The following is a 23,458-nucleotide window of genomic DNA, read 5'->3' as shown; positions in this document are numbered from 1 at the left end:
CATGGACTATGGGATTGTTTTCGCGTTGTTGATTTGGGGCCGGCTTACATAGAATGGACTTGAACATACTGACTGCCCCGGTATAGCTTCATAGAGCATAGATGAATAAAATCATCCTTTGAAAATTATCACCCTCCTAAGGTGTTGTGCTTGGTCTTCCAAGAGTGACGCGTCACATTTTAGTTGGCTTGGTTGGGCAGAGCTCGATGTCACCTTAGGTAAGCGGCGTTAGGCGGGATTGGAAGGATGCCACCATAAATGAGCACCGTTGCCCCGAGTGACGCGCTGTAAACATCTAAGGCTCATCCCTCTGATCAACCACCTGGACATTCAGCGACCGCAGGGTCTTTTTTGCGTTTCCCTTTTATCATACCCCACCGTTAGGTTTTGTTCTTTTTTCCTTCATTCATTGTACCTGTTCTTTATCATTACTGAGCAAAGGCTGGCCGAGGCTCGACATCAACAACAATGCCTGGGACCGTGGCTGAGGGACCGTCTGTCTCGATGTCCTGTAAGAGAAGCATGCTTGTTTATACGCGAAAACGATCCGATTTAACTTTTTATTAGTCGCGAATAACTTCTGGGGCAAAGATGATGCTGGCCTCCAACCTATGCTTGACCGCATGCACGCATCGAAGGTTACAAGTGATGAATTGAAGGCTTTCTACAGCGGTACGCCAATTCCGACCGGAAAGGAATATCTTCATTTCCATACTAACAGGTGAAAAGTACGCGCTGCGATCGAAGATGAATATGCCCGAAAGCTACAGGCACTTTGCCGGAAGTCCCTCGGATCAGCCGAATCAGGATCCCTTCGCTCTTCGCTGGACGTGGTCCGCGGGGAAACCGAATCCATTGCGAAGGCGCACGCAGCAATCGCGAGTCAGATGAAAACAGAGCTCGAAGAGCCACTAACCGCATTCTCTAAGGGTATCAAGGAGAGGCGGAAGATTATCCAGGATGGCATTGAGCGTCTTCATAAGAATAAGATGCAACAAACGCAACTGGTTAATAAGGTGGGTTGCTCGTTGGTGAACTAATAGGGATCATGTGCTAACCTTTTTTCTCAAGACCCGCGATCGCTTCGAACAAGACTGCCTCCGGATAAAGGGTTACCTCGCGCAAGGACATATGGTGATGGGTCAGGAAGAGCGCAAGAACAAGGCGAAGCTTGAGAAGACACAGATCCAACTGGCCTCAAACAGCAATGAATATGAAGCTGCCGTCAAGTCACTTGAGGAGACCACTGGGCGCTGGAACAAAGAGTGGAAGGCTGCTTGCGATGTATGTCATGCTACTCCGAAGAGAAAATGTTCGATACTAAGGCTAACGCCCCATCGCAGAAATTCCAAGACTTGGAAGAGGAGCGCCTGGATTTCACAAAGAGCAGCCTTTGGACTTACGCGAATATTGCCTCCACCGTCTGCGTGAGCGACGATGCCGTATGTCAAATCCTTCCTTCATTTGGACTCCCATACTGATGCCTTCTTAGTCCTGCGAAAAAATTCGTCTCTCGCTTGAGAACTGCGAAGTGGAGAAGGATATCGTCTTCTTCATCAAAGAACGAGGAACTGGCCAAGAGATCCCGGATGCCCCTCGGTTCATTAACTTCTGCAAGGAAGACGAGGATGTGTCTGATATCGAGGACGGGGAAGGCTATTCAGTCGCCCAATTCCAGCGAGCTATGAACCCAGCGTTCCGGACGTCATCCCCTCAGCCATCTACTTTCGAGTCCCATCATGACCCAGATTCTGAACTTGCTGCGCAAATGGGCCATCCGACGCAAATGGGACAACCAGTGCAAATGAGCCAGCCGATCCAAGCTCCAGCACCGGCACCAGCGCCAGCGCCAGTTCCCATTGCCCAGCCGCCAGCTCCATTGGACCTTCGCCGGGGCGGCCAGTTGCCTCCCAACTACGACCCTGAGCAGCATGGCGAGATCAACAGGGTGCCTCACAATGCTTACCCGACCGATGGCATGACCATGTTCTGCCGCACTGGGCCACCTTCCGAACGCAGCTCAGCCAGCGCGTACAGGCCATCAAGTCGGGATTCTCAAAGCGAAGTGTCAAACCTGTCAAACCCTACCTCCATGTCAAGCGTAGAGGCTCCTATCACCGTCCACAAGTCCCCACCAAAGGCAACCAACAGTGCGCCGCTCCCAAGTCAAAACGACGACAAGTCTGTCCAAAAGAAGAAGAGTGCCTTCTTCAGTAACAGTCCTTTCCGTCGCAAGAGCCGCCATGATAAGGAGCGACCAGCCATTGGAGGTCAATCTTCGTCTCGCAGCCCTTGGAGCTCTCCCACTAAGTCGGCCAGCCCTACCAAGCCTGCTCCGCAAGCTCAGCCTGAACGCCATAGTCCCGAGCCTGTTGATCCTCGGGCCAACTTCCAGCTCAACGTCGGCAACAACGTCTTTGACGTTGCTTCGCCTGACAAAAATGCCAAGGCTGGGCAACAGGCCAAGGCAGGGGAAGACGACACGGACCCTATTGCCCGTGCTCTGGCGGACTTGAAGACCGGTGGTGGAAAGCAGTCCACCCTACGTGTCTCGGCGGACAGATATCATGGTATCCAAACACCTAACCCATCGGCTCCTTCGTCTGCCTATGGCGGTAGCTCCTCCGGTGCTCCTCCTGCGTACAACGACCCGTCTGTCAAGCGACTGGACGCTCCAGAGCCCGCTTTTACATCCAAGCAGATGCAAAAGACCACCCAGCGATACACTGGACAGACCCAAAGCATGCTGCGCAATGGAGCCAACAGCCCGAGCATGGCGCCCGCTGCCAGAACTCCGAGCGTGGCCGCCCCTGCTGTCAGAAACGAGGTCCCTCGCGCCCGCTCTCCCGACCCTCGTCGCAGTGCAAGCCCTCTAGTCTCTTCTCCTCGGGTTGATACTCGCATGGGTGGTCAATACAGTGGATCTGCAAGTCCCGCCCCCCAGAGTCCAGCGGCATACCAGTCGAGCAGTGTACGCAGCCGTTACAGCCAATCTCCCACGCCGCATCGCGCACAGGACCCTCCATACTCGCCCAACGATTATGCGCGACGGGCCTCCCCAGCTGCATCGACTCGTGCGGTCTCTCCTCAGCCCCAGTTCAGACAGCAGGTCCGTCCTTCCAGCGCTGGTGGCATGGAACTTCAGCTTTCCAATGGCCACCCTGACATGTACGGTGGGGGCGCCCGTGAAGGTTATGGCTCTCGCCGTGGTGATGGCCGACCTATGTCCCAGTATGGTGACAATGTCAACACTCCTCCTCCAGTGGGCCGCTCTCGAAGCCGTACTCTTGCTGTGGCTGAGCCAGGAAGAAAATTCAGTCGTGATGGACGTCCCATCCTGCATTTCGGTAAGCATTGTTCCCCGTCTTCCCCTGGTATATTTCCTTTCTAACCACTGTTCACCTACACAGCTCGCGCTATGTACAGTTACACTGCTGCCATCACTGAAGAGCTCGGATTCACTAAGGGTGATGTTCTGGCTGTCATCCGCCTCCAAGACGATGGATGGTGGGAAGCCGAAGTCACCAACAGCCGAGGCCACCCAGGCCTCGTGCCGAGCAACTATTTGCAAATCATCTAGATGCTCCACCCGCCTATTTTAACGAACCGCCACGACCCTCACAACCGCTCGTCCTGACGGAACACCTTTCTTTTTGTCATGCTCACGCTCTCACGTAGATACCATGCCTGCCTTTCTCCGAATCCTTCTTGCACATTTACGATCCTTGTTTCAACCCACTTCGATTCTCATCTATTTGGCGCCGTATACCACGCGCATTGACTTTTTACTTCTTTTTTCTCTCACTGGGCAAGCTGTTCAATATTTTCGGTGTTCTACCCACGGATGATATTTTTGGGAGCTTAGCGTGCTTGTGGCTTCTCATTTGGTGATTTGATTTTGTGTTCTTTTTTTTGCTTATATGTGTTTTTTGTTGGAAGGTCTGTTCGATGGAAATTGTACGAAGAACGAACGATCTAGGGCCATGTACATTTGCTAGGATCTTCATGGTCAATGGAATGACATTCCTTCATTTACAACTTGCCATGGCCAGTATATCAAACATTTCGTAATAAATCGAATCGTATCTCTTGTGAATCGAACCCTTGACCTTCTGGTTGCCTATATACTTCGCCTTGTTACTCTATCACCATCCCCGGACACCGACAAACATCGCCAGTCCCTTCTGCCGTCTGATATAGATCTTTACACTCTCCTGGCACTGTAAAAAATGCTATTAAAGAACTAAATCATCATAATACAATAGCTTAAGGTAAATCTTTCTATTAAAAAAAGAAATGTTACCAAAAAAAGGCAGAAAAAAGAACTCATGTTCCAGATTGAGGGTGGTCCCTATTTGCGGTGGTCATACTTATTCTTCCTGGAAGGGGGGTTGATTATACTGTGTGGAATCATTATAGCTTTTGTCTTACCCTCGAGCCCTCAGTCTGCATGGTTCCTGAAGCCTGTCGAAAAAGAGCTTGCTGTACTGTGACTTGAGCAGGACTCTGTTTCCACAGTTGATGCAAAGTTTAACTGGAAAGAAGTATTTGGTGAATTCTACACACCTCATGGCTATCTACGTTGTGCGCTTGCATTTTGCGGTGGAACACTCTTGACTTCGAATGCTAATTTCCTGGCTATGGTTGTGGCACGGTTGGGATATTTTGTTTTGAAAACAAACTTGGTGAGTGACTCATCCCTTCTTAACCTACCAGTCCCAGCTAAACTGGGCTCAGTATACTGTCGCTCCTGCACTTGTAGGTGCTGTGCTCCTGGTGGTATGGTGCAAATACTCGGGCTATGACTAGTGGCTTGTATATTGCTCTGGGAAACTGTGCAGGGTTGTTGTCAAGCAATATTTACACCCAGAAGGAGGCTCCCAGATACTCGACTGTTTTGACCACCAACATATCTATGAGTGTTATCTTGATGTTCGCCGGAGCGGCATACGGACTTTGGATGAGGTGGGAAAATCGCCGTAGGGATCGCAAATACAGCCTAGGATCTTTGGTCACCGAGGGTGTGGCAAGTACTCGCGATCCTCGATTCCGATTCTAAGTATAATTTAACATGAAAGAAATGGTGAGTGTGCGGTGGGTTCACTGGAAGTCCAAACATTCCAGCTCACAAATTCAAACCATTCATTAACGGTGCATATCAGAGAACCATCAAGTATATGAACAGTAGAAGTAATAGCGGCAAAAATATCCATCTAACTCATTAAAGTATTGGCAGACGAAGGGTATATTGAAAAAGAGCACGATTCTGTTCGGCGACAATTTCAATTACACGCAAAGCCCAAGAAAATAACGGACATTATCGAGTCATTCATTATCAACGAATGAATTGGCCAAGCGACCGATGAATGGAACTTCGAAGTGATCGAGGGTGTCAACTGGGAAGGTGGGAAATTAGCTATGACAGTCACACTTGGGTGGGATGGTAGCTGCTCGATTATGGTTTGGGACTCACCGTCTCGATAAGCACGCATGCTGAGGAAACCCATGAGGGCTAGGTCAATGATGAAGAGAGTCCAGGAGATGAAGCTGCTCCAGGCGAAGATGAGGTGAATGATCTATTCGGCATTAGTCGGAAGTTGGACCTTGTGAAATAGTACGGGAAACTCACGAAGATAACCGCGAACAGCATGCTTGACTGCCATGCGTGGAATCTATGATCTGAAATTAGCCATTTCCTTTCTCTCAATTCATATCAGAGAATCCAGACTCCTAGCCAAGTACATACCGCACATAGTCACTCTTGTGCTCAGCCAACAGCAAAAACAAACCTCCCGCCGGAGGCAGCAGCAAGTACGCCAGAGCAGCTTCCACATCCATGCGGATAGGAAGGCTAGTCTCAAAGGCACCCAAGCTCACATGGCCACCCTCCAAATCACGTCCAAAGCCTGTGTTACTTTGTCGACCGCTAGCAAAGTGGCTCGGGGACGGCAAGTCGGTCGACGCCCGCGGCGACCGGAGGGCGGGAGATTTGACGCGACCGTCCAGGGTCGGAGGGGACAGAGCCCGCTCGATCTCGGGAGACTCGTCCTGGTAAGGAGCGAAATTCATTATGAGGACTAGGCGAGAGAGCTAAGCCGACGAGAGCGGAGCTGGGGAAACTCGTTGACTATTCGGGGGAAGCTCCTTATCCTTCTCCTTATCCTCCGGTGCTTATCGCGTTCTTATCGGCCGGTCGCGTGTCCGCGTGTCCAATTTTCTGCCTCAGGCATGAAGATTTTACTATCGCATTTGGGGAGGATTGATTATGCTGATCATTATCAGGTCTTGGGTATCATCTTCATTGGGCACGTGTGTTCTATCTCCAAGGTCAAAATTTATCATACATAGAAAGTCATAAGAATCTAGGCCTTGCCCCGGCCACGCGCAATTCCACTTCCTCGGGCAATCCCACTTGCAATCCCACTGGCCGGTGGCCGCGTAGCTGTTGTGGAAGCCCCCCTCGTAGCTGCTGTGCGGCTGGTGCTCACACTGGGCGTCCTCCCCAGTCCAGTACTGCGTACCATGCCTCGAGTAGTTCCGCGGCCTCCACGACCAGTGGCGATCCGTCGCCTCTCCTCTTCTTCCGCTTTACGCAGTGCTGCCTCCCGCTGCTGCTGGAGTGCTTGTTCCCGCCGTTCAGCCGCTTGCTGTCTCTGGATCGCTTCATTCTCCATATCGGCCACATCTTGGGTGGCACCCTGCCAGTTGGGATTGAGGATGAGGCGCTGGTTATGCTCGGTCTGTGATAGAATTCTGGTCCAAGTATTTAGAAGTGTTGATGCAGATGCGACTGTTTTCGATACGGTCTGTGGATAGAAATTGTCAGCGGTTCTGTGCTTCAATGCTTAAGTATTCAGAGTGGCCAGGACGGACCTCCATGTTGCCCATGGCCTTGTCAATACTGGCCAACAGGCCTTCAATAGCCTCGTTGATGTTTCGCACGGTGTGTAGCTCGTGCTTTAAGGCTGCTTCGCGGGCCTCCTGGCTATCAAAAAGAGTGTCGCCCCCATCGTGGGATTGTCGCATCTCCGGTGAAGGTATATCATTAGATGGTCGTGGTTTGAAGGATTTGTGAGCTGCTCGCTTTGACGGAGAGTTCCAGAGGTCCTCTGTGTCTTCGTCTTCGAGCTGGAGTCGCTCCATTTCCTCGGCGGTGCTTCGGACAGCCATCGCGTCGAGATGTGTGGCGTCGATCGTGGCTTCGGCGCGTAGAATGCAGACAATTTTGGTGTGGACACTAGCGCCGACGTTCAAACCCTGTAAACCAGCAATGGACCCATAGAATTGCACCCAATTCCGGGGAAATCGAATCAGGAAGAACGTCAACAAATCGATAAACGGGAACCAAAGAACCGCGGGGTGGAAAGTCTAATATCGCCAAGGCGGTGACGAATCGGGGGCGGTGAGCAATTGGGGTGGCTGGGCGTCGAAACATGCCGCTCGTCCAAGGGATCTCGCCCTTTCTTCACATCTTCACACTCTGCATCGCATTGCAACTGCTTCTGCTTTCGATACTCGCATCATTGAAAGAACCGCTCACTTTCGCCTGTCCTCGAATTATACTCTTCGACTGAATTTGTTGTGCTCGCCTTTCGACCAAGCATTGTCGCGCCCTTGTTTCAGCCGCTGCCTTCGTCAATTGAGAACCAGGGCCGTCTCAGTGCCAGACAGCGTCCTATCCCTTGAAGGTCCATAGAGACTGGACGCGTATTTCAACAAAAACCTGGGAATCTCCCATCGCGTGTGATCAAACATTATGGCGACAACTCCTCCGCCATCTTCGCGGTCAGGCCTGCAGACTCCCCCGCCGCCCTCCCCGTCAAGCTTGCGGGTTCCTTCTGCACCGCTGTATGGGGCTAAAAACGACCAATATGAGCCATATCCGCCTCGATCATCAGCTAGAATAGCAAGTCAGCGTGCGGCTAGATCAATGGAGAGAACACCCGAACCAGTTTGCCCAACCTCGCCAAGCAAGATGCGATCTCGAGGGTTGCCGAAGAAGGGCCCGAGAGTCGATGGGGAGACCGGCAGAAACTGGAAGGCATCAGCAAGTGACGCCCTGTCCAGACAGCAAACCAACTTCTCGTTATCGATAAGCGAGTCTGCCTCCGATATTTGCGAATCCCCTCGACGTCACCTTTCTTCTTCCTCTCATCCTCGCTCAGCAGGGACGCAGGCCTTGCCGACTCCTGCTAAAACCCCATCCAAGCGATCGATCCAAGGCGATTTATCATCTACTTCTCGTTCTCTCTTCCCATCAACAAGCAAGATGTCGACCAAGAAACCATCTCCTTTCTCACTGGAGAGCTTTGAGACATCTGCTTCTGATGAGATCCAAATCTTCACCGACTCCCGTGATCGCATCCCCGCACCTGGGCCGGTATCTGGCAACCCTTTTACTTCACAGGCCGATGCTGTCAAGAGCTCCAGTCCCGTTAAGCGGGGTAAGAGGGCTGCTCGTACCCAGGAAACTGGTGACGGTTCCAGCTCGGAGCGTATTCCGGTCACTGCTGCTAGGTAATTTCATTGAATTCCCCTTCCCCAACTTTCTGTCAAGATCTTGCATCTAACACATCTCTGCAGACGCCGCCGAAAAGTCCCTAACGATGATGACTCCTCGCCCAACCCAGAGGAAGGAATCACCATGATTTTGTAAGTATCCCCACTCTACCTCACATATTCTATGACTATGAACTTCTCCCTAACGACATTGCGTACAGCCGTGGTAAGAAGGTCTTCACCAGGTTCTCAGATCTGGAAGAGGAGGATGAGGATGAGGATGACCTGGGTCTCTTTGCTACGCGCCCAGACCTGCTGGCAGCCAACCCAGACATTCTGAAGCGGGCCAAGCCTCTCACCCGCAACTCCATCAAGCCCCGTATCCTCTTCCCTGGTGCGACAGAGGGCAGCCGTCCCCTTGAGGAAGAGGATGCTACCGACGAAGAGGATGTCGAGGTGGCTGAGGCTCCGGTGTCTGAGGTGCAGGTGGCTAAGACCCAGGTCCCTCCTACCAAGGTCCAGTCGTCGATGGTGACACCTGCCGTTACACCTGAGTCGCCGGAAATCCCTCAAGCTCCTGGTGCGACTCGTCTTCTGCGATCCAGCGCCCGGTTCGCAACGCAGGGTGAGGAGACCCCCACTGGTACGAACTCCGCAGACACCAAGCGGAAGCGTATCAGTCCTTTCGATCAGTGGCTGCGTAAGAAGCAGGCCATTGAAGAACTGTCTTCCCCTGCCCCACCTGCGAAGCGTGAGGCCGACTCATCGGATGACGGCCCGGTGACCCCACACTCGGCCAAGAAGACCCGCAGTACTCGGGGAGGTGCTTCTACGGCTTCTTCGTCTTAGTCTCACTTCTATGCTCACTACTACACTCACAGTAGTTAGAGTGACGACTCTGTTTGCCTCGAAACGATTTTTCATTGACATGGTGCATCGGTCAGCGACTTTTTGCGTTTTCTGCTTTTCTTCTTTGTGTCCTGCCAGGTTTATTTCTCTCGCCTGCAGGAGGAGTCTTTGCGTCTTGGGATGCCGGATGCACGACAATTTGTTTTTCGCAGCGGCCATGCTGCATATCACCTTCCGGATTCTTCGTGGCGTCATTTTTTTTCTTTCCCCTTTTTCCTTTGATTTGTCTTTTTCTTCCTTTCTCCGGCGATTTAATGTTACCCCTTGGTCATGACATGCGTGTCGTTTCAAGCACTGAATTCTTCTGCTTCAACTTGGCGCGTGGGTTGGGATAAGGGGAAATCAGGATACCAAGTACCTCGTGTCTTTTCTGGGAATGGGTCAGGGGAGTTTGAATTCTGCTTTTTGCGGTCGTTTTTTGTTTTCTGGTTCTTCTTTTCTGCGATTGTGTTCCGTTTCATTAGCATATCTTTCCCTGGCTCTGTGGGATTGTTGTTCGGACATAAGTGGATAGAGGAGAGAAGCCGGTGGTGTCGCTTGCCTGTCAATGAACAAGAGCACTCACATGATGAAACATTCTGATCCTTGTAGACCTCAAAGTACCTACCGTCAATAATATCTCTTAGCCTCAGGCCCCCCAGGTGAGTGTATATTGTGTTGTAGTATAACTATGACTGATCAGACAAGACAACGTCGTATTTTCCCCGCTTTTAGGTAAGTAGAAGGATCCACCAAGTCACCACGAGCATATTCGAAAACACTCCCTTCTCCTCTTCACAAATACTGAGTATACGAGAAAATATGGCTGCGGTACAAATTGTCCCTGATAGTACACTCTCAGTCTCCCCCAGCGATGAGAGACACCCTACACCTATTCCAGAAGACCAAGGATCCGAAGATGACACTCCGCCATTACATGCTGTCAACGTTGCCCTGCGATGGAACGGGTCCAAGACTATGATATGGAGGGTTTTGGCCACATTCTGGTGTGCATTTGTGATGGGCTCTAATGATGCTGCATATGGATCTATCATTCCCTACGTTTGTACCACCCACCTTCCATGAACAATTCGACTATACAACCTACTGTCATTGCTGATTACCAATCACTATTTCGTACATTATCTAGCTCGAGCTTTCCTACCACAAGAACTACACGGTCATTTCCCTAGTGTTCCTATCCCCATTCTTAGGCTACACTGTATCCGCCATCCTAAGTAACCTGATTCACCAACGTCTCGGTCGTCGAGGAGTGGCATTTATCGGCCCGGCATGTCATTTACTCGCCTTTGCGGTCATATCGACGAACCCCCCATTCCCGGTGTTGGTGATCATGTATATCTTCGTTGGTCTGGGGAGTGGGATTCAGAACGCGGGGTGGAATGTGTGGATTAGCAGTCTGGCCAATTCTCATGAAGTACTCGGGTGTTTCCATGGGTTCTATGGTGTGGGTGCTACAGTTAGTCCTCTTGTTGCGACAACTTTGATCACTCAAGTGGGCTGGGAGTGGAATACATTCTATTATCTGCTGGTATGTCGAAGATAGCCATCCCACCTCAGAGGTATGTATAAGCTGACGATTGACCCAGACTGGAGCCGCTGCCCTCGAGCTCATCAACGCCACCGCCGCTTTCTGGACGGAAACCGGCTCCAAGTATCAACAGGATCATCCATCGGCCCCCGGTAGAGAGGGGGTCAACCAGACCAGACTATCTCTCACATACAGGGTCACCTGGATATGCGCCATCTTCCTCTTCCTCTACGGTGGCTGCGAAGTCGCCATCGGCGGATGGATCGTCGTGTTCATGACAAGCGTCCGCCATGGCAGCCCCTTTGCATCCGGTATGGCCGAAACAGGTTTCTGGCTCGGCGTCACGGTAGGCCGCTTCGTGTTGGGATTTGTCTCGCCGCGGATTGGCGAGAAACTGTCCATTATCGTGTACATTGTTCTTGCCATCGCGTTGGAACTGATCTTCTGGCTTGTGCCTGATTTTATTGTTTCGGCTGTAGCGGTTGCACTGGTTGGGTTCTTCCTGGGGACCATTTTTCCGGGCGTTGTGGTTGTTGCAACTAGGATGTTGCCGAAGCATTTGCACGTCGCGGCTATTGGGTTTGCAGCTGCGTTCTCGATGGGTGGAGGAGCCGTCTTTCCTTTCATGATTGGTGCTATTGCGCAGGCTAAGGGTGTGTCTGTGCTGCAGCCCATTCTGTTAGCGATGTTGGCTGTGGCTCTGATGATTTGGGCAACACTGCTGCGGGCCCCATCGCAACAGTCGCAGCATCAAGTTTGATCCGAAATCAGGAAGGAGGAGCCTGTATGTTGACAGTGGGGAAGGTGGACTTAAGTGCCATGATAGAACCAGGGAAACGAAGTTCATGTACAAACGACAGCATTGTGTATTTGCCAGGGTTAGGTACTGTGCATAAATTGAAAGAATGCCAAAATTCAAGGCAATCTTATGCTATTGACCTATGCCTAGTGGAGTGCGAGTCAGATTTCTGCTCGACTAGCGTAAAAAAGGAAATTCGTCTCATGCAATATGACTTTTTGTTATGTCGTAAAACCATCACAACCCTACCAAGCCAAGGGCCGGGGGCCCAAGAGATCAACACACGGTGATATCTTAAGCCATGCAATCAAATCAATTCGAGGTCATCTTCTTCATCGTCAGACAATATTCGTCGTGCTGGGGTTGCATCACCACCCAAACTATCACGGCCAGCCTCTCTGATTCCTTTGGACGTGATGAATCGAGTCTTTTTGACACCACTGCCATGAGGTCTATCGCCATCATGAGCTCGTTTCATGGGGCTAAGGCGGACATTATTTGCTTTGCCAAAAGTGACAAAGTTCAAACTTTGGCTCGAGGCCAGTGTCTTGGGTGTTGAAGGAGTGCCTGGTGCCTTCTCCTTGTTTTCACCGTTGGATACGCCTTCATTGGCAGTGCGCGTCCGGAGATAGTCTGCACCTACACCACCAGAGCGGCCAGCAACAAGCTTTCGGGTGATATCACGCTCGCGCTGCTGAGCTGCCAGGCGCCTTCTCATTCGTTCCTCCTTGTTCTCTGAGCCGCGACCCATCGTGCCAGCTGCAATGAAAGGATCATCGTTGGCATCTAGCAGACTTGCTGCCGAGTGCCCTGCGGCGGGATTGTACGAGGCACGACCAGCTCCCCCATTCTTGGGCCCAGGAGCGACATAGTAGACAGACTGCGTACCAAGGTGATACTGAGCACCCTCTGGTTTCAAATTGCCCGCTGACCTGTAGGGTGAGGCTTCTGAGCCTCCAAAGCGGGAGCCTCGACCACGGCCTTTCGACTCTTGCCAAACACTAGTACGTGAACCCGATTTGCCGCCTCCACCAAATATGCCCGTACCGCTGTTGACACCTGAGCGTGCACCTTGGGTACGGCGAACTTGAAGATCCACATGAAAATCACAAAATTCGGTTTTTCTAGCATCCACCCAAGACTGGCAAGTTTTGCCATCTTTCCTCACAGATTTGCAGAAGCCAATGTCTTGTGCTTTCCCAATCTCAAGGACCTTGTCATCCGACGAAGATAAAGACAGACTAAACCGATTGGTATCCAGCTTGTGCTTGGGAGGAGGCATGATAGTAGGGTTCAAGATCGCAATGACAGTTCCTTCAGAGATTTTGTAATACCGAGGAAATGCTGTATCAAACAGGAACAAGTCAATGGTCCACTCGAGATCAGTTAGTGTCATGACCATGTAGCTGTTGGTATTGTTCATGCCGTCGTCGTAGGGGTCGGCTGTCTTGGTAGTAGCCTTCCCTGAATCCTTGGTCTGCTTCGTGTCCGACTTGGACGCAACGATTCCAAACACCACAAAATCCCCGTCTATCTCTTCTGGAAGTTCAAAGGCTGGTGCTTTGACTGTTTTGAGGAGGTCGGGGATTTTGAGGGTTGTTTTTTCAGCCAGACTGCGGCTCAAAAAGGAGTACGGCAGGATACGATTCGACAAGTGAAGTCCAGAATAGGACTCAAACTTGGACGGGTCTGGTGTACTCCCTCTCTGCTCACTCTCTTCAGGCGCTTTTTGTGATGAGGCTGTGGAGTGAACTTCACTGTTTCTGACGCTTGAGGTCGTTTGGCTGCGCTTCATAATACCAGAACGAGAAGGGGCAATAGATCTGAGAATATCCTCACGGCTGAAACTTGGTGCTTGCGGCTCCCGACTAACAGAGGCCGGGGTTGACGGCTGTTCTTTCGCAGCCGCAGTCTTGAACGCCTCAATTTCTGTTTTGTCCAGTTGGAAGCCTGAGCTTCGGCTTGCCTTAACTCTCTCGGCCTTCTCTGCCTTCTCCGCACGGAGTTTCTCGGCTGCTCGGCCTTCGGCCATTCGTTCACTAAAACTTTTGATCCGATTCAACCCTCCACTACTTGGTGAAGTTTGAGGTCTTGCCGAAAATATATCAGCCGATCGCGACATGGCACCGCTTCGGCTCTCGAGTTGACTGGTTGGCCGTGGGGGCCGTCTAAGAGAGACATCGGCGGCTGTCCAACCCTTATCGATGCCCATCTTGTATCTCTGGGGGGACCACGGGGCCGGAGGGGGCGCTTCTCGTCGGGTCGGCGACAATGGTACTTGGACATCATCGATAGGTGCTTTCCGCGACACTGCTTGGGGGCTCTTCGGGATCAAGGCATGGCTCTGAGACCGTATGATACCGGATGAAGGGCGGGCGCGCCTCTCCTCCCCATCTTCTGTGTGCGAACTTGCGGTTCCGGATCGACCTCGGCTCTTTTGTAGCTGCTTCAACTTGAGGCGGGCCTGGATCTCTGCAAGCTTCAACTGCAGCGTCTCTTCATCTTCTTCACTGTCGTCTTCGTCCACGCCGTCGTCCAGAATTTGATCGGCTTTCGACCGGAAGTTGGGGGTTGTGTTTGATCGTTTCAATGGCGAGGAAAGGAGTTGTCGGCGTTGTTGCATGTCCTCATATTTCCTTCGTCCTCCCGGCGAGCTTAGTAGCGCATCGCGGGGAGATTTAGGCGGCCATGAAGGGTCGCCCACTGGCACAGTAGTTAGTATTCGCATACTCAAGCCATTGTCACGACAAAGTCACTTACTGGTAGAACGAAATCAAGGGGTTAGTCAACAGTCGAAAGCAACCTGAGGCGGCATTCCCAGTTGCTTCAGCCGCCCCGCGGGCCTTCGTCGAGAATTGATCGCGGAAAAAGAGCAAGCAGGCAGTTAGGACAAGAGAAAAATAAACAAGATAATCTCCGAAGGTGACGATGCAAGAAATGTTAAGAATGCAGTAGTTCTCCAGGTCGCAAGGGCGCGAGAGATGTGAGATGTGAGAGATCACCTGCATGGCTCGGCCCGCACATGATTCCGCAAGGCGCGTCCTAGGCGCGTCCTCGCGATTTCCCGTTTTAAATCCACTCGGCCTCACTTCCCTCACCAAACCACCAATTCGTCGCCAAAATGCCACGCACGCGCTCTTCTGCTCCTTCAGAGCAATCTAAGTCTGTTCCTGAGCAGCAGACGAAAGCATTGACGGCTGCCGAGAAGCCCAGCAAGACGTTTATCCTTCCGTCCAATACCAGCGCCAACGCGCGTCTACTCTCCCTACCGAACCCACAGTCTGGCGAGCCGTCTCGCTACTTCTTCTGCCCAGAACGCGGTATATTTGAATTTACAGTTGTCGCATCGCCCGCATCAGCGCCTCGGAGCATTCTATTTACCCCTAAAAGCACCAATCGATCGAATCCACGTCACAAGATGAAAAGTCGCCCGCGAAGGCATCGATTGTCAAGAAGGCTGAATTGCTGGTCGCAACACCAATTGATGCAGCCTTTTTCCTGATTCCCCTGCTTTCGCCCTCTACAAAGTCTGGACAGTCACTTTTCCAGCCGCTAGACGACATAATTGACTCGAATGATGACCTACACCCACATTTCCGCCATGTCCTCTACGATGAAACATTCCGCAAATCGCTCCTTGCGCGTGCCGAGGCCATCTGTGATACTGTGGAGGCTGGTGATGAAAACATGTTCCGGTTCAGCGAGGCCAAGCTTCTCAAGGAATTGCTCGCCAAGGCAGAACGCATGGCTTCGCATGGGCTACCTGCGAGTTTGGAGGAGCGGTTTGTTCGACAGGCATTGGCGGCTCCGTTGATGTCGGTCAAGCGCAACGATGCGTTGACAATCCAGGGCTCACAGGATAAAGATGCCAGCCCAATCGAATTGGATGAGAGCTCAGACTCGCCGTCGGCTACTACTGCAACTCCTTCAGTGTCGACGCCTGCAGGTGAAACCACTCCTGTGCCCCAGCCTGCCGGTGAAGAATCGGACGATATCCGCCGCTTGCAACGTATCTCTGTTGCATTGTCTTTCATGAAAGAGTCATATCTGCCATCCGCTCTGTCCTCTCGAATTGATGAACTACTCGCCTCGCAAGATTCACCCTTGGACCTCAAGCCATTGACCAACCGTCTCAAGGAGCTTGCCACTCTACGCGCAGAGGCCATCGCTTCGCGTGGCGTGTCCGACTTCAGCCGCAAGCGTGGATTAGAGGACGAAGAGATTGAGAATCGGGCTGAAACGAAGCGGCGAAAAGAGGAAGAGGAGAAGAAAGCGAAGGCCTCTGAGTCGCGTGGCGTGCGTGATTTGAAGAAAGTCAACACAACTGGCATGAAGAAAATGAGTGACTTCTTCGGAAAGGCTGCTGTTAAGAAGAAGACCTGATCGGTTGTTAGCAGCCGATCTCACAAGATTCTTCTAACATCCCTTCAACTGAAGGTGAAGAGCCTGTCACTCGAAACAGACATCACAATGAGTCCCAACGAGGGATGTACAGTTTCCGGACACTCCAGTCCCAGCGAGTCCCTATTGAAGGGCCCAGAGGACGCCTCTCGTAAGGCCAATTTTGGCTTTGGGACAGCTTCAGCTTGTTTTCTTCTACACATGGCCAACTCTATGGGCGCCAGGAGATGACAGACTCGGCAGGGAGACTGGCGTCTTTTGTACATCCAAACGCTCCCCTCCGAATGCTACGTTCAGTATCCATCGATACTGCATAAGGCAATATAACTTTCAAATCTTGGAATGTTTTTAGGACAGTTATATACGAAGATCCACCCCGTCAGGGTCATTATTTCAAAAAGCTCACAGAGCAACCTGGTCAATAGCAGCTCCAGAAATCCTACAATCAAGTTAGATTCAACTCAAGTTCATTCGCAGTAGGGGTCAACATACACAAAGGAACCATTAGACGGCTTGCTAATGACCATAGCCTGCTTCAGCTTCTCCTCGCTCATATCAGGGAAATTCTTGAGGTAGTACTCGTTCCGCAGGGCAGTCGTAACAGCCTCCACCTTACCCTGAGGCAGCATGTGCACAGTGCAGCCACCCCAACCCGCACCCGTCAACCGGCTCCCCCATGTACCCGCGCGACGGGCAATATCACAAATCTCATCGACCTGGGGCGCACTGCAGTCATAGGCGGTGCGGCACGACTCCTGCGATTCGTTCAGCAGCTGGCCCAGGTAGCGGATACGCTTATCATCAAGCCCAGACGCCTTGGCCAGACAAGCCTTGAAGTCCAACACACGGCGGGCCTCCTTGTAGACGTGCAGCGCCCGCTGGCGCAGGAGGAACCGCTCCGCCTGAACGGGGAATGAAGAGAGGAACTTGGACTCCAGCTCGGCGACACTGGTGTCCAGAAGGGCAGCCATCTCCTCGCGGGTGTAGCCCTCTTCCTTGGTCAGGACGTCCTGCACGGCTTGGATGACGGAGTCGATTTGGTACTCCAGCGGGTCGTGCAAGCGCTCTTCCTTGGTCATCAGCTGTTCGTGGAAGTTGCGGAGGCTGTAGCCCAGCGAGCTGTTGTCCTTGGGCAGGGTCACGCCGAAGCTCTTGGCCAGGATGACCGCGGCGAGGGTGACCTCTGCTACGCGCAGGTTGTAGTGTTTCGGGGCGGTTTCGGCCTTGTTGGAGGTGACGAAGCTCTGGGCCATGAGGAAGGTGATTTCGTCGGCGGCCTTGGGGATGGGGACGTGTTGGGCCCTGAACTTGGGGAAGAATTGGGTGTAGAGTAGGAAGCCGCGCTTTGAGAAGATGGAAGCAGCCTGGTCCATACTATAGATAGAGAGAAATTGCCTTGTGTTAGAAATGAACCTCGGATATTTCGTCCCAATTGCATATTCGTGGGAGGAAACCGAATACTCACCCGCCAGAGTAGACACCAACAGCACGCTCGGAAACAACGGCAAGATCCAACAAATCCTGCTTCGACACATTATGGTTGTTGGCCTTCATGACGGCCAAGGCACTAGCGCACACGAATGCAGCACTGCTGGAAATTCCACCACCAGGGGGCACGTTGCCATCCACCAGAATCTCCATGCTAACAGGAACCAGCGAGCCAGCATTCTCCTTACGCAAGAACTTCAGCGCACCGAGCAGACCGGCCTTGAAGTAGCTCACCCACTCGTGCTTCTTAGGATCGATCTCGATATCGGTATCATGGGGAACACTGAACTCGCGCGCGGGAAATTTCTCCGGTGTGACATTGGCAATCTTGACGGTCGTACCGGAAGGTCCGGCGGGGACGACCTTGACGGCCATGATCACATCGACGCTGACGGCGGTCGGCAGAACATCGTAGAGGGAATAGTCGATGTGCTCGCCGATAATGTTAACACGACCGGGGCTACGTGCCACAAAGTCGGGACGGTGGTTGTATTCCTTGTTGAACTGGGTAATGAGATTGGCCCAGCGCTGCTGGTGCGCCGGGGCGACCGAGTTCACGGAGGCATCGTCGGTCGCGTAGACCTCTGCGATGGATTCTGTTTGCGGGACGAGCTCCTGCGGGGCAGACATGGCGGGGGTGCAGGCAGGGGTCTTGACTTTTCTTTTTATTATGGCGGGGTAGAGCAAGGGGAGAGGGAAGAAAGTAACAAAGAGGAAGAAAGAGTAGATGGCAGGGTGTCAATGGAATTGTTCAAGTAGAAAAGAGAAAAGGAAAACGAGCAGGTGGACAGAGATGATGGCAGCCAAGGCCAAGTTTAATGAGGTCCTTTTCGACCCCGGGTAATTTGGATTTAAGTGGGGTGTACAACTTTCTCCGGAAGGTGGCCTTTGCGAAAGTTCCTCCGTCTGCCGGTGTCCCTTTGCAGTGTAGTCTTTGGTACTCTTTGCGGGGTGTTCATTGCTTCATTGGTTTGAAAGTTAAGCCCCGTCCCTGGATTTATAGCATAGTTTATGCCGAAGTATGCAACTATATGACCCGCGGAGAAAAATTACCGAATCTGGATTATGGGGCATGCGACATGCTAAATTAACACTCGGATATCCCGCCCGGTGTCTCGTGTGCCTAATTAGGGTTAAAAAGCCCGCGGGCTTGTCCTTGTGGCGTAAGTCACGTTTTTATAGGTAAATGGGAATATCCATTAACAGCCAGACTCCAGTAGAGCCAGATTGATAGCCCAGGATACTGAGGATAGGCTACAGCAAGCCAGAGCCAGTCCATGTCAACTTCTAGGATCCTGCCATATTCATCCAAATAAGCAAATCATGTCGCACTTAGGACGGAATCTGAGAGTCCACGGGCCGAATTGCAAGGGACCCGCACGGCTTTCCGAGCTGGTTTGTTGTTTCGGCTTTCTTGAGGAGTTCGGCAAAAAAAAATATATCCGTCATTCCGTGTCGGCTAGGATCGGCTCCCCCAATGTTTGGGGAGCTTGGGCGATCGCAGGACCCGCCAGTGTTAGTGGCTGAAGGACAGGGTTGGGAAGAAGCTAGAGTTGCGGGGATAGTTGGGGTAGTCTGTGCATATTAAGGATGAGTTGATTGTCAGAGACTCAGACCGAACATTGGTACCGTAGTGTGTACTGTAAGAGGTGGGATTGCCAATGCGCCTGGGCCTTCCCCCGGAGTTGCCTGAAATATCAGACCACCCATCTATCACATGACATAAGACTCTACTAGTGATCATGTGACTCCGATCCTCGCCGAGGTCGGAGGTGCGGAGGCGATCTCAACCAATCAGGTTCGCCGAATTCTTGACTCAGAGCGGTCGGTTGATTTGGGTTAAAGGCGTTTTTCGTCTCCCCCAGAGAGAAGAGAGATTCACGGCAAGGGCCCATTGGATCTTATTTTTCCCTTCATTCGTCTCCCTTCTCAAGTACTCAAGTGCTGCTGGGCTGCTGTCGGTCAGGATGATGCCTCTCAGACCGTCAAAGACCGCTCTGCGCGCCCTTCACCTCCAGAGGCAGCTTGCCTCTGGTCGTCGGCCTTTCTCGACCTCCTTCGTGGCTTCGGCTGCTTCGACCCACCGCTCTTCTCCTCAGAAGCGTGCTCAGAGCACCGCCACGGCGACTTCGTGAGTCTTATGGAATACCTTCATCCTGATTTGCATTCTAATTGAGTTTAACAGTAACTCCAGGCCCGTCCCAAGCCCTGCTTTCAACCAAGAACCTCACCGCAATGAAATCTCGCCTCTGCAGAACCGCCAGCTCCCCGAGCTCGATGAATCGTAAGGGCTTCCCCATTGATGGGCGTATGGCAATGAAATGGGATGAGACTAATTGGTCCCAAAATATAGGATGGTTGGCATGAGTGGTGGTGAAATCTTCCACGAGATGATGCTTCGCCTCGACGTGAAGCAGATCTGTAAGTGATATGTTTTTTTTTTCTTATTTCTCTGTCTTCGCTCTTGGCATGACTATTTCGAGTTCAAAATTTGGCTCATACATGACTCAAATAGTTGGTTACCCCGGTGGTGCCATTCTTCCCGTGTTCGATGCCATCTACAACTCAAAACACTTCGACTTCGTCCTCCCCAAGCACGAACAGGGTGCTGGCCATATGGCCCAGGGTTATGCTCGTGCATCTGGCAAGCCTGGTGTCGTTCTCGTCACCTCTGGTCCTGGTGCAACCAACGTCGTTACCCCTATGCAGGATGCCCTGTCTGACGGTACCCCCATGGTCGTCTTCTGTGGTCAGGTGCCCACCAGTGCCATCGGTACCGACTCCTTCCAAGAAGCCGATGTGATCGGTATCTCTCGTGCCTGCACCAAGTGGAACGTGATGGTCAAGTCCGTTGGTGAGCTGCCTCGCCGCATCCAGGAGGCCTTCGAGATCGCCACTAGCGGTCGTCCCGGTCCTGTTCTTGTCGATCTGCCCAAGGATGTTACCGCTGGCATCCTCCGCAACCCCATTCCCATGCACAGCACCATTCCCTCTCTCCCCAGTGCCGCCACCGTTGCTGCTCGCGAGCTGCGCCAGAAGCAGCTCGAGAGCACCATCAGCCGTGTAGCTCGCCTCGTCAACATGGCTGAGAAGCCCATTCTCTACGTTGGTCAGGGTCTTCTTGCCCGCCCCGATGGTCCTGAGATTCTCAAGGAGTTCGCCGAGAAGGCCAACATCCCTGTCACCACCACCCTCCAGGGTCTGGGTGGCTTTGACGAGCTGGACCCCAAGGCTCTGCACATGCTCGGTATGCATGGTTCCGCCTACGCCAACATGGCTATGCAGGAGGCCGATCTGATCATCGCTGTCGGTGCTCGTTTCGACGACCGTGTCACTGGTAGCATTCCCAAGTTCGCCCCCAGGCCAAGGCTGCTGCTGCGGAGGGCCGTGGTGGTATCGTCCACTTCGAGATCATGCCCAAGAACATCAACAAGGTTGTTCAGGCCACCGAGGCTGTTGAGGGTGACTGCGCCGACAACCTCCGTCTGCTCCTGCCCCACGTCAAGGCCGTTCCTGAGCGCCCCGAGTGGTTCGCCCAGATTAACGACTGGAAGGCCCGCTTCCCTCTGTCCCTCTACGAGCGTCAGACTGAGGAGGGTACTATCAAGCCCCAGGCTGTCATTGAGAAGCTTAGCGATCTCACCGCCCACATGAAGGACAAGACCATCATCACCACCGGTGTCGGCCAGCACCAGATGTGGGCTGCCCAGCACTTCCGCTGGCGCCACCCTCGTACCATGATCACCTCCGGTGGTCTTGGTACCATGGGTTACGGTCTTCCCTCGGCCATTGGTGCCAAGGTTGCCCGTCCCGACTGCCTGGTCGTCGATATTGATGGCGACGCTTCCTTCAACATGACCCTGACTGAGCTTTCCACTGCTGCTCAGTTCAACATCGGTGTCAAGGTTCTCCTGCTGAACAACGAGGAGCAGGGTATGGTCACTCAATGGCAAAATCTGTTCTACGAGGACCGTTACTCGCACACTCACCAGCAGAACCCCGACTTCGTTCTTCTTGCCCGCTCCATGCGCGTCGCTGCTGAGCGTGTCTCCAAGACCTCTGATCTCGAGGCCAAGCTGAAATGGCTGATTGAGCAGCCCGGCCCGGCCCTTCTGGAGGTCATCACTGCCCGCAAGGTCCCTGTCCTCCCCATGGTGCCTTCCGGCCGTGGTCTCCACGAGTTCCTGGTTTACGATGAAGGTAAGCACAACCGTCCCACATCAATTACTCATAGAACAAGTTACTAATTCTTTCTATAGCCAAGGAAGTCGAGCGCAAGGCCATGATGAAGAAGCGCAATGCCCCCACCGAAGTCAACATGCGCGATTAATTGCGCTATACGAGTGGCTGGACGGTATCCTAGTCACACATGAAGCCCATCCATCTTGACCGTCATTTATTTTTACCGTTGATATCCATGGCGTTTTCCTGGCGGGTCCACCAAAAGCGATTGGGAAAAATCAATCAGTTGGACTCGACAATCTCCCTAGCACCAAAAACTATCGCCTTCCCCTCCACCCCTTCAGGCCGATATGGCAAACTTCAGTTCGGTAGCCATGTAAAATGGTTGCCAACTGTTTGATGGGGACATGAAGTTCCCTTTTCCGATGACACGTATTGTGGTTATTTCGTCTCATTTTGGGGTTTCTCTTTTCGTCCACCTATGCGGCCATTTCCTTTTCCTTCGCCCTGTGTGTATATAATGTTCATGTGTTTTTTTGAGCCCTAGGTCGTGATGGGGAACGTGTCATTTCCGATGCTATGTTATTGGAGCAAGTAGTCACTGAAGACATTTCAAGTTTTTACGCCAATTATTTCTTCAATTTTGTCTTGCCAGTCTTTTGCTAGCTTGGCGGCGCTGACTTTTTTTATGAAATTGGTAGAAGCATGAAGTCAAACTCGGTTACGCTAATCATGCTTTGAGGTGTAGTTGTCCTTGAGGTCCGATTTACGGAGGATCATCGCATAAGACCACCATATTGGGACAAGGTCTCATGCAAGATAGGGAATAGCGTGCGGGGTCGGCTATGAAGAGATGCAGGTTGGAGGCCTATGCTAAATAGACTCCATGCCTGATGTATGTAAGAAGTGCATGTCATGCTCGACTTTCCGAGAAGCATGACGAAGATCTTGATATGTGATAATGAACTGAAGATTTTGAATTATACTTGATACTTGATAATTGATACGTGATACTTATTGATACGTGAAGAATTTGAACCACTGTTAACCAAAGTAAGACGAAGCCTTTCAAATCCCTGCTTCACTAACATGTGTTGCTGAATCCAATAATATCTTTGATACTGGTGCGAGCAGCAAGAATCGTACGTAGTGCGTAGCTGAGAAGGAGACTCAGATTAGACAGCACCAAACAAAGCATTAGAAAATCCTTTTACAAGGTTAGCCAAGACAATCAGGGTCTTGTAGTCCTTCAAAAACACTTATATGGTAGGAAGCATCCGATACAAGGCTCTGAATAGCTTGTATTTCTAGTCATAATCAGGCCAGGCTTAAAACCCCCTATATCTCTTTTACATTGATGGCTCTCTTTGTAAACAGTCTACACCTTCCACGAAATGACAATATGACATAGGCCTCAAACTGATAAACGTGTAAAATTGTTTAAAGAGACTCTCTGCTGGACTGACGTCTATAGTGGTGGACGGAGCAAATGAGATACGATACTGCCGTTTGCCGATGGATAATTGCTTCACATGAACCAACCTTATTTGTCACATCCCACAGTTTAAGACCGTAATATGGACAAAAACCCGCCTTTGTTTGCTTTCTCAAACACGGAAATTTCAACAAATTACTTAAAGGTCTCCCAG

The 23,458-nt window shown here is 51.9% G+C and overlaps 9 protein-coding genes across 9 annotated transcripts; 5 read left to right on the top strand and 4 right to left on the bottom strand.

The window, feature by feature from the left end:
- The first annotated feature begins 307 nt into the window (after positions 1–307).
- N7473_008192 (formin-binding protein HOF1) lies at positions 308–4,049 on the top strand. Its single transcript, XM_057154132.1, has 7 exons — positions 308–511; positions 568–672; positions 730–1,016; positions 1,072–1,284; positions 1,344–1,442; positions 1,493–3,347; positions 3,411–4,049. The coding sequence occupies exons 1-7, from the start codon at positions 469–471 to the stop codon at positions 3,578–3,580; spliced, it is 2,772 nt and encodes a 923-aa protein (XP_057008470.1). The 5' UTR covers positions 308–468; the 3' UTR covers positions 3,581–4,049.
- A 1,276-nt stretch (positions 4,050–5,325) lies between these two features.
- On the bottom strand, positions 5,326–6,069 carry N7473_008191 (DUF4870 domain-containing protein; the record flags this gene model as incomplete). The annotated part of the gene is made up of 4 exons (XM_057154131.1): positions 5,326–5,396; positions 5,474–5,576; positions 5,630–5,672; positions 5,747–6,069. The coding sequence occupies 4 exons, from the start codon at positions 6,067–6,069 to the stop codon at positions 5,326–5,328; spliced, it is 540 nt and encodes a 179-aa protein (XP_057008469.1).
- A 293-nt stretch (positions 6,070–6,362) lies between these two features.
- N7473_008190 (DASH complex subunit DUO1) lies at positions 6,363–7,170 on the bottom strand (the record flags this gene model as incomplete). The annotated part of the gene is made up of 2 exons (XM_057154130.1): positions 6,363–6,806; positions 6,874–7,170. 2 exons carry the CDS (start codon positions 7,168–7,170, stop codon positions 6,363–6,365), a joined length of 741 nt encoding a protein of 246 aa, XP_057008468.1.
- Positions 7,171–7,466: 296 nt separating this feature from the next.
- Positions 7,467–10,012, top strand: N7473_008189 (uncharacterized protein). The gene is made up of 3 exons (XM_057154129.1): positions 7,467–8,517; positions 8,584–8,652; positions 8,721–10,012. Exons 1-3 carry the CDS (start codon positions 7,757–7,759, stop codon positions 9,346–9,348), a joined length of 1,458 nt encoding a protein of 485 aa, XP_057008467.1. The 5' UTR covers positions 7,467–7,756; the 3' UTR covers positions 9,349–10,012.
- A 197-nt stretch (positions 10,013–10,209) lies between these two features.
- N7473_008188 (MFS transporter) lies at positions 10,210–11,699 on the top strand (the record flags this gene model as incomplete). The annotated part of the gene is made up of 3 exons (XM_057154128.1): positions 10,210–10,449; positions 10,538–10,939; positions 10,998–11,699. The coding sequence occupies 3 exons, from the start codon at positions 10,210–10,212 to the stop codon at positions 11,697–11,699; spliced, it is 1,344 nt and encodes a 447-aa protein (XP_057008466.1).
- A 346-nt stretch (positions 11,700–12,045) lies between these two features.
- On the bottom strand, positions 12,046–14,466 carry N7473_008187 (Mcm10/DnaG-type zinc finger protein; the record flags this gene model as incomplete). The annotated part of the gene is made up of 1 exon (XM_057154127.1): positions 12,046–14,466. One exon carries the CDS (start codon positions 14,464–14,466, stop codon positions 12,046–12,048), a length of 2,421 nt encoding a protein of 806 aa, XP_057008465.1.
- A 393-nt stretch (positions 14,467–14,859) lies between these two features.
- On the top strand, positions 14,860–16,121 carry N7473_008186 (uncharacterized protein; the record flags this gene model as incomplete). Its single annotated transcript, XM_057154126.1, has 2 exons — positions 14,860–15,058; positions 15,157–16,121. 2 exons carry the CDS (start codon positions 14,860–14,862, stop codon positions 16,119–16,121), a joined length of 1,164 nt encoding a protein of 387 aa, XP_057008464.1.
- Positions 16,122–16,541: 420 nt separating this feature from the next.
- On the bottom strand, positions 16,542–18,257 carry N7473_008185 (uncharacterized protein; the record flags this gene model as incomplete). Its single annotated transcript, XM_057154125.1, has 3 exons — positions 16,542–16,578; positions 16,632–17,513; positions 17,605–18,257. 3 exons carry the CDS (start codon positions 18,255–18,257, stop codon positions 16,542–16,544), a joined length of 1,572 nt encoding a protein of 523 aa, XP_057008463.1.
- A 1,251-nt stretch (positions 18,258–19,508) lies between these two features.
- N7473_008184 (acetolactate synthase catalytic subunit) lies at positions 19,509–22,719 on the top strand. The gene is given in 6 exon segments (XM_057154124.1): positions 19,509–19,758; positions 19,813–19,911; positions 19,981–20,048; positions 20,143–20,964; positions 20,979–21,827; positions 21,887–22,719. 6 exon segments carry the CDS (start codon positions 19,595–19,597, stop codon positions 21,955–21,957), a joined length of 2,073 nt encoding a protein of 690 aa, XP_057008462.1. The 5' UTR covers positions 19,509–19,594; the 3' UTR covers positions 21,958–22,719.
- The last annotated feature ends 739 nt before the right edge of the window (positions 22,720–23,458 follow it).

The sequence above is a fragment of the Penicillium subrubescens genome (genome assembly GCF_028828155.1).
Source record: "Penicillium subrubescens strain IBT 31985 chromosome Unknown utg000005l_segment0_segment0, whole genome shotgun sequence".
NCBI classification, from domain to species: Eukaryota; Fungi; Ascomycota; class Eurotiomycetes; order Eurotiales; family Aspergillaceae; genus Penicillium; species Penicillium subrubescens.
Note: the sequence above shows the minus strand (reverse complement) of the source record. Positions and strands in the feature narration are given on the sequence as shown.